The 10,000-nt window shown below is 42.0% G+C and overlaps 1 protein-coding gene across 1 annotated transcript in view; it reads right to left on the reverse strand.

Annotated features, from left to right (window-relative positions):
• LOC143017920 (uncharacterized) overlaps nucleotides 1-10,000 on the reverse strand; it is a 315,973-nt gene that overhangs the window by 244,217 nt on the left and 61,756 nt on the right. Inside the window, exons 2-4 of the mRNA XM_076172960.1 lie at nucleotides 6,979-7,008; nucleotides 4,003-4,124; nucleotides 3,338-3,412 (exon numbers count right to left, since the gene is read on the reverse strand). Of these exons, the coding sequence (XP_076029075.1) occupies nucleotides 3,338-3,412; nucleotides 4,003-4,124; nucleotides 6,979-7,008 (227 nt within the window). The remainder of the gene's footprint in view (nucleotides 1-3,337; nucleotides 3,413-4,002; nucleotides 4,125-6,978; nucleotides 7,009-10,000) is intronic.

A 10,000-nucleotide genomic window follows, 5' to 3' on the forward strand; every position in this document is an offset into this window, starting at 1 on the left:
CCCCTATCACTTCAGATAAAAAAAAATTATTTACTTGTCCCTTGCTCTGTCTGGGAACCTGAACTTCTTTATGGTTTATCTTTTATTTATCTATTTATCTATCTATTTATTTCATTTTATATTTTATTATATTTTATTTGCTTTTAATTTTGTTTTATTTTATTCTATTTTATTTACTTATTAATTTATTTTTATCTTTATTAATTTAATTTCATTATATTTTCTTTCACGTTGGAATTTGTGGAGTTCTCACGCCTTCGGCATGGAAGCACTTGTTATACTTTATTCTGGCTAATCCCAGATGATTTCATTTAGCCCGACAAGGAGGAATCTAAGCCCCCCTCAACTGAATAAAAATCGCCTAAGGATTAGCCAGAATGAAATATGCGAGGGGCGTCCTCTATCGCGCACTGAGGAATTTTAACTTGAGCCCACGTCTTCTCGTCACATCCCGAGGTCATCTTTGTCAATAAAGTCCTCAGCCTTCAGCCCTTAAATGACCCGAGCCAGCTGACCTCAACTGACCAGCGTATTGAATATTCCTAACAAGCGCTCAGTGGCAATAGCCCTCTTTTGTTCAAAAATGTCTTTTTCATTTTTCTACAGGCCTCTCTTACGTGTGTGTATGAATGTATGTGTATATGTATGTATGCATGTATGTATTTATGTATGTATTATGTCTGTATACGCGTATGTATGTATGAATGTATGTGTATATGTATGTATGCGTGTATGTATTTATGTATGTATTATGTCTGTATGCGCGTATGTATGTATTGTATGTATGTATGTATGTATGTATGTATGTGTATGTATGTGTGTAGTCCATAGCCCATAGCTGACCACCAGCATTCCCAAACGCAAACCATCTAGAATCACTCAAAGTATGTGACGCTAACATAAATGGATCAAAGTACCTGTACAGGGTGTCGCGAGCTCAGATCTTGGGCCGCATCCACTTCGATGCGGCTCAACGATTGTCCCATGTTTATTAACAACCCTTCATGTCCTCCTCTGACTATGATGATTACAAGTTCACTCAGATCGAGATTTATGGTAACTATAACTCATTAATATTTCTCTTTATTCTCTTCTCTCTCTCTCTCTCTCTCTCTCTCTCTCTCTCTCTCTCTCTCTCTCTCTCTCTCTCTCTCTCTCTCTCTCTCTCTTGCTGCTCTTCTTGATGTCAGGTACAATCCTTTCCCGGCTCTATCAAAAGTGCGTAACATTTTACTCGTATCTATCAATATTCAATTTCACTTTACGTTCTTGGCTATGATAACAGATTATGTTCAACTCTGACTACAAGTTATTTGTTTATCTCTCCTCTTATATTACCATTAACAGATTAATTGTTGTCACTCACTTAGGTCAACAGACTATACGTTTCGCCAATCATCTTTCTGATGTGCTTAACGGGTGACAAGTCCACGCCCAACATTCTTTCGTAACTGTCTTAATTCCAACCACACACACACACACACACACACACACACACACACACACACACACACACACACACACGCACACACACAGACACGCGCGCACGCACGCTCACAAACACACACCGCACCGAAATCACTTCTCCAATAAAGGGCAAGGGCCTGTTAACAAAGCACATAACAACCCGCAACTAGCGCCGGCGGCCGGGAAGCACATTCCCGGCCTTGGCGCGACACCGGACACCGTGAGAATGGAAGGGGGAAGGAGGTTGTCCGATTAGATGCGGATTAGCGCTGCCACCCGCGTGATCTGACGACGATGGGGGAGTAATGACTGATGATGAGATGGCAAGTAAGCCTTTTCGGGCCCCTGTGAAGAGGCAGGAAGGGATAAGCGATGGGCCTTGTGAACATGAATGCAACGTCGCGTGCCAAGTGTCATAAAGTGCCAGGGACATGGAGGTGCTGAGTGGTTCTTGGCAGAGTGCCTTTCCCGCTTGTGCTTCTGCAGTTCGTGTTCGATGGGGTGGGTTTCTTATCCAAGCAACCTTCGAACTTTGTACTACAGTACAAGGTTGTCCCTCGCAGGATCGATACGAGGGCGGTGTGAGTGTCAACGTGCCGCTTATCATAACGCTGCTTTGTCGTGGGACAATTGAAGGCAAAATTCCATGTATGAAGGCTTGCATATATGCATGCATATACTCGTATGTATGCATGTATGTATGCTTGTCTGTATGTGCGTGTATGTGTGTGTATGTATGTACAGTATGCTTGTCTGTGTGTGTGTATGAATGTATGTGTATACGTATGCATTTATGTATGTATTTGTTAATATGCACGTATGTATGTATGTATTTGATTCACCATAGTCTTTGTATCACGTGTTGGACTCGTGATCAACAGCCATTTCCCGTGTGTACGTGTGTGTGTGTGTGTGTGTGTGTGTGTGTGTGTGTGTGTGTGTGTGTGTGTGTGTGTGCGTGCGTGTGTGTGTGTGTGTGCGTGTGTGTGTACATATGTATGTATGTATTAACCACGGTTTTGGATCATATACTTTGCTCGTGACCGATTGTTATTACCCTTTAGGAGAAGAGTCCAACGCTCGTATTGTCCAGCCTCTGGATAATATGGTCATCTTATTCGCTTTCAACCTTAACCCGCGGTTTGAACCGCGGTGGTTCAATTACAATACAAGTTAATGGAAGCGTTCAGAAAAAAAACTGAGCAGGTTTTCCTTGACAATGCGGTACCGCCGAGGTTTTCGCGCGGTTCAAACCGCTAATGTGAACAGGGCTTTAGTGAGAGCAGAAAGTATTAGTTGTTTTAAGAGAAGGTTAAGTAACTTTATGGATGGGGATGATAGGTAGTAATGGACATGGAACTACCTAGTGTAGGCCTTATGGCCTCTGGCAGTCTCCTTCATTTTCAAGTTCTTATGTACTTATCACGGAGCCACTCGTCTGGACACAGACACAAAGACAGACAGAAACAGCCAAATCGTCAAGGTCCGTGATTAAAAACTAAGGAAATATTACATCTTTGTACGTGTTCTCGTCTTTGTAAATCAAAGTACAAACAGACAGAACCATGCGAGGTAGACTTAAAATAGAGATAATCAAGAACGAGACGAGAATACATCGATGTCTCTCGGACACTTGGAGACAAAATCCCGCGACAACTGACACCGTCTCAGCGAGATTCCGAAATGTCTGAGCGTCCGATGAATGATCATATACGATCAGGATTTCCTGCCCAAAAGTGATCTTGATTTGGTTGTCTTGTCTCAGTGTTCGACCCAACGGAGGCCAGTTAACACTGAGGCGTCGCTTCGATAGTGTCTCCTGTCTGCGGACAAAAGAGAACAGAAAACGGGGGATGAAATGTCCACTTACCTGCACCCGGGCTTCTGTCAGATCGATCTTCATGGCGATCTCCTCCCGCGTGTAGATGTCGGGATAATGAGTTTCCTGCAAAGGAGAGAAAGGAAACATTCGGAGACGATTTCCTCTCTGCATGGAGGACAAGGGGGGAGGGGCGGCGTCATTCTGTGGCATTTTTTTTTTTTTTAAGAAATAAGTACATGCATACACGTACGCAAGCACGCGCACATAACGCACACATGTATGTACGTATATACGCACACGCGCGCGCGCGCACACGTACATACACACACACACACACACACACACACACATACGCACACACGTGCAGGCGCGCACATATAAAATACATATGCATACACGAACGCACACAAACACACGCACGCATACACACACACATAAACACACACAAACACACACACACACACGCATATATATATATATATTATATATATATATACGTATATATACACGCATACACACAAACACACACATCACTAACTCAAACAAACACACACTCACGCACACATACATTCAATCTTCTACCGTTCAGGGCTTCCCCTAAGTTAAATAAAATCGCCTGATTTTGGACAGAACAAAACATTTTACAGGACCATGTTAAGCCTCTCACTCGCACCTGTAGCAGAAGCCACGACGACGAATTCGGACACACTCACCTGGAAGGCGCGTTCGAGTTCTTTGAGCTGAGCTGAGGTGAACGTTGTCCGAATGCGTCGCTGCTTTCTCTTCTCGGAGAGGACCCCCTCATGTCCTCCATACATCTTGTATCCCAGGCCCGCTGCATCACAACGCCCGCCCAAGATGGGGTACCCCAATACGCGGGCGGTCGTCAGCCACCCGTCATTGTGTGGCGATAGGGAAGGGGTGAGGATTATGGGAGGGGGTGATGTAGTGGGGTGGAAGTGTTATGTCGAGGAACCGAGGCGGATGTTATTGTGATGTGAAATAGAGTTGTGACCATGGAGGCGAGTATGGTGAAGGATCGTGTTTATTGAAATGCAGCGTTGGGCGATTGGTATGGTGTTTGGGTAAGATGATGTGTCGTATATAGTTGATGTAAATGAAATGGTGTTGTGCGTTTTTGGTATTTGGTTTATGATGTGAATATATTTGGAAATATGATGCAATGGGCCGGGCGCAAGTAACCCAAGTGTAGAGAGTAATGGAGTGTGAAAGGGTGACAGGGGTAGGGCGGGTGTGAGGGGACAAGGGAGTTCGGCGTCCGTGGTGGATCCAGGATGACGAAACGGCGTCGTGACGACGACGGCCAATGAGAGAATCACCGAAGAGTGACGATGTCCGTGGATTGTTGATATGGACGAAAGAAAAAAGGAAATAACAATTAATTCAAGAACGTTTATAACTATATCAACCAAACACATACACACAACTTTATGAAATCCTAGTAAAGACCAACAGAACAAACACCTACACTAAATTCTAAATACAGAAATGTATTAGAGAAATGAGAATATACATATTCCGTTGAAATATATGTATTGGGTTAATGCACAGGTAATATGAAAAAACCAAGGAAATAAAAAAACGATATTGCAAATAAATGGAAGTGTTGGCAAAAATGTATTTTATAACAAAGGCGAGCCACGATTTTCTGTTGCACATGGCCAAGAGTACTGGCTGCTAAAAGATCATTTATGATGAGGCAAAATATTAATGTGGAAACTAAGACAAGACAAGTAAAATTAGAGAAATATAAATAAGCCCCAGCAGTGACGATCATTTAATCAAGGTTAAGTTAGGATAGGTAAAGGTAGGTTAGGTTAGGTTCGGTTAGATAAGGTAAGGTTAGGTAAGGTAAGGTTAGGTAAGGTTAGATAAAGTTAGGTAAACTTAGGTTAGGTTAGGTAAGATTAGGTTAGGTTAGGTCCGGTTAGATAAGGTTAGGTAAGGTAAGGTTAGATAAAGTTAGATGAAGTTAAGTTAGGTTAGGTAAGATTAGATTAGATTAGGTTAGGTTAAACTTGTTAAGATCAGCCAACCTGAACATTATGCTTGTAAAGGTAAACAACCCTCAGGTACTTTGGGTTTATGAATCTTTACAACGTCAAAAAAAGGGGGTGAGGGGGGTGAGCGAAGCAAAGAACGCGACAGTGATCAACCACTCACTCACCACTCGAGGTAACCCAACCCCCCTCCCTCCCCTAATCCCACCTGAACCCACCCGTCCTACATTTGAGGCCTCAAAATGTAATAAATATTCCCAGCAAAAATCCACCGTCTTGGTCCTCGTCGGTTTGTGTGTTTGTTGGGCCAAAGTTTAAGTATGTGCTGATTACCCGTGAATAATAGAGAAGGCTGGGAAGGGTGGGGCAAGTGAGAGGGAGGGGGGGAGGGGGAGGGGGGAAGGAGGGCGAATGAAGACGAAGGGAGTTGGGAGGGGGAAGAATAGGATTGGTGATAAAATGAGGGAGAGATCAGGAACTAAATTATTGGTTTGATATGAAGGAGGTGAGTTAAAAAAGAGAGGACAAGAGAAGATAATCGAAGAGAAATCGATTAGGAACTGAATACGTTACGCTTTATACAAAAATAAATAATATATAAGAAATAAGAGCGTGTCAAAGAACATATCACCGGAATCATGATAAACAAAGAAAAAGGTGAAATTATATTCAAGTTATAAAAGAACTTGAGCATTCTTGAACTTCAACTCATAACCATATACGTATCCATAACGGCCTACGTTAGGTACCATTGTCACGTACTGAACATGCATATGTAAACAACGACACGCGCGCGCACTCAGCCACACACACGCATGCGCGCGCACGCAAGTGCTCACGAACCACATAAGCACGCACGCATAAACATGCATAACCACACAAGAGCATCTCGCCTACTGCCCTGGGTCAGAAGCAATGCAGCAAGACACAGCACATCCACAGCAAAGCCGCTTCATTTAATCGGCGACCCCTCCTCTCCGTCCCCTCATGCAGAAAAAGAGAAGACGGGGAGAAATCCCTTCGGGCTGCGTCAAAATATCATTCACACATACTCCCTCACCCCCCACTCCCTAGCCACTCTCTTCTATGCGTCACATCACCCATACACAACCATTCTCCCCTACCTTCTATCTTCTCCATTCCTTCCTCAACAGACATTCCCCTCTTTCCCAATGCCCCTTTTACCCCATCCATCCATCTCATCCTTGGTCGCCCCCTCATGTTCACGCCTTCCATCTCTGCCTCCCACACCTCTTATACTAGTCACACACACACATGCACACGTACATACACACACGCACATACATACACACACGCATACAAACACATGGGTATTCTCTATCTCACTATATTTATTGTCTCTCTCTCTCAAGGTTTGTCTGCCTCTCTCTTCCTGTCTCTCTCACACACATTTATACACACACACACCCGCACACACACACACACACACACAGCGCGCGCGCGCGCGCGTACACGTAATTGGACAAAAACAAAAGGTCTCTCGGCCATGACGTGCACAACCCTACTTCATATGTAAGCGGACATGCATACATCTTGTACTAACTTCAAATTCATATGAACAAGAATATACTTGTGAAAAATATAGATGTAAAAAAATCACACAACAGCCAGCCACAGGGAAACTAGTGCATGCAGCAGGAAACCTACCCTGAAGCCATGAACTGCTTGGTGACGAAGCTGTAAGAAAAGAAAGACGTGAAATTAGTACCACAAATTAAATGCAGATTATATATATATATATATATATATATATATATATATATATATATATATATATATATATATATATATATGTGTGTGTGTGTGTGTGTGTGTGTGTGTGTGTGTGGTGTGTGTGTGTGTGTGTGTGTGTGTGTGTGTGTGTGTGTGTGTGTGTGTGTGTGTGTGTGTGTTATATATGTATATATACACACATAATATATACATATAATGTACACACACACATATTATATATATATATATATCATATATATATATATACACACACACATATATATATATGACATACATATATATATACATATATATATAGACACATGTATACATATACACACATGTATATATATACATATACATATACACACATATATATATATATACACATATATACATATACATATATATATACATATATATATATATACATATACATACATATACATATACATATACATACATATACATACATATACATATACATACATATACATACATACATATACATACATACATATACATACATACATATACATACATACATATACATACATATGTTTATTAATATGTATATACATACATATGTATATACATACATATATATATATATATATATATGATATAATATATGTACAAGTGTTTCCTTATGATCAAATTAGAACCCCCACAAGTTTTTGCTGGACAAGAGTGAAAGACTCGCTCACAAGATCACGGGGCCTATTTAGTCTTTATCAAGACTAGTGCAATGGTGCGCGCACCAATGATGTTACATTTACATTTTAAAGGTTTTATTATTCTACCGAGGAAATATCATTTCCAGTCCTGTCAGAAATCATGAGCAAATGGACACATATTTATATGTATGCAGAATCCACTAGAAATAGGAAAAACACACGGAGTCCGAGCGCTTTCGTGATATATTCACATTATCAAGGAATGTAGAAAATGGTAATATATCACGAAAGCGCTAGGACTCAGTGTGGGTTTTTCCTCTTCCTAGTGGATTCTGCATATTTGTGAGTCACGTGTGCCTTGTGAAGTTTGTGCATATTTATAGTGTGAAAAATAGAAGGAAACAAAAAGAATATCTGGATATTCCTCAGTGAAATCTCTAGAGTTTTTTCGTTCAAGGCCATACATATGATAAATACTACTACCTGAAAGGCCCTTGCCTTCTTAGTTTGTATTTTTGGCATTAAATTTAATTTTTCATGTTTGAAGTCATGTTTATACCCTTTGGTTACAATTTGCAACATTCCTCATCCATCACTCTTCTCATCATTTTTGCATCCCTTGCAAACATGTCAGTATAGTTTGTCATACTTTTCATCATGTCATTTATATCAAGACTTTCCAGGTCCCACAAACTATCCTTACGGTACTCCATTGGTCGCTACTCTCCACCCTGACATCTCGTCTTTTCTCATGTACCTGTCTTCAAGAAAATCATTTAAGGCCCCTTTCACACTAGGCAACTAGTGACGGTCACTAGTTGCCTACCATTATTTTAAATTGAGCCTTTCACACTACGTCACTGCGGTTGCCCGGTTGCGCAACAGGCTATGGCTGTTGCCCGCTCCGGTAACAAGTGACCGTCACTGGCAGTTGCCGTCACCGACCGTCTCTTTTTCTTGACCATCAAAACCGACAGAAGCATCTCCATTGATGCCATTCTTTCGACAAATGAGACGATGAGGAAGGATTCCACAACTCGGTGACAGTCACTGGTTGCTTGCAGTTGCTCGAGACTTTCACACTAGGCAACTAGTGATTGCCACTAGTGACGGCCACCAGTTGCCTAGTGTGAAAGGGGCCTTACTCATTCAAAAAGCTTACCCCAAAAGTCCTTCAATATGTTTCAGATTTCACAAGAGGCACCTTGTCAAATACCTTCCCTAAGTACACACAATCCACCCAACCCTCGTCTCTCCTGTAACATGTTAACCGATACTAAATGGTACCTTAGCAGGTTTGATATGCATGACCCTCCAGTTCTAGAACTGAATTCGTTACTTGTTTGTAATTTCAATTCTTCAAGACCCATCCATCTTGAAAAATCTCTCTTGAAAGGCGGAGAGTGCGGAGTGATCTTATAGAGGTGTTCAAGTGGGTCAAGGGTTTTAACTGACGCACTCAAGGTCATCATATTAAGGCAACAGTGCAAGACTTGTAGTAATGGACTTGAACTGGACAAATTTAGGTTTATGTAGGAAATAGGCAAGAATTGGTTTACCAACAAAATGGGTAACGAATGGAATAAACTTAGTAACAATGTAGCGAATACTGAAACAATTGGTTGTTTTAATAGATTACAAAAATTTATGAATTGGGATGACATGTGGTAAGGAACATGGAACTGCCTAGTACAGGCCTTATGGTCTCTCGCAGTCTCCTCCATGCTTATGTTTTTATGATTTGGCTATTATTTTGGTTAGTCACACTCTCTGGTATGTAGTTCAACGATTTCTCTCTATTTCCTCCAGTGTTGCGCTTGTATGTGTGTGCGCGCGCGTTTGTGTGTACGTGTGTATGATTCACGATGGTCTTTGGATCACGTGTTGGACTCGTGATCGACAGCTATTTCCCTCTCGGAAGAGAGCTCAGAGCTCGCATGACCGATCTATGGGTAATGCTGTGACCTTACACGCACACACACACCCAACTCCCCGCCCACGAGTTTTGGAGTAACAATCCGCAGCACAGCGATACTGAAATTATTTCAGCCCTGGGCGGGATTCGAACCCGGATCTGGGTAGTGGCAGCCAGGAACTCTACCAACTGTGTGTGTGTATGCGTACGTGCGTGTGTGTGTGCGCGCGCGTGTGTATGTATACGTGTGCGCGCGCGTGCGTGTATATATGTGTGCTTGTGTGGTATGTGCTTGTGTGTGTATGTGCGTGCGCGTGTGTGTGCGTGTGTGTGTGTGTGTGTGTGTGTGTGTGTGTGTGTGTGT

The sequence above is a fragment of the Oratosquilla oratoria genome, chromosome 33 (genome assembly GCF_046742065.1).
Source record: "Oratosquilla oratoria isolate Oo_2021 chromosome 33, ASM4674206v1, whole genome shotgun sequence".
Lineage (NCBI taxonomy): Eukaryota > Metazoa > Arthropoda > Malacostraca > Stomatopoda > Squillidae > Oratosquilla > Oratosquilla oratoria.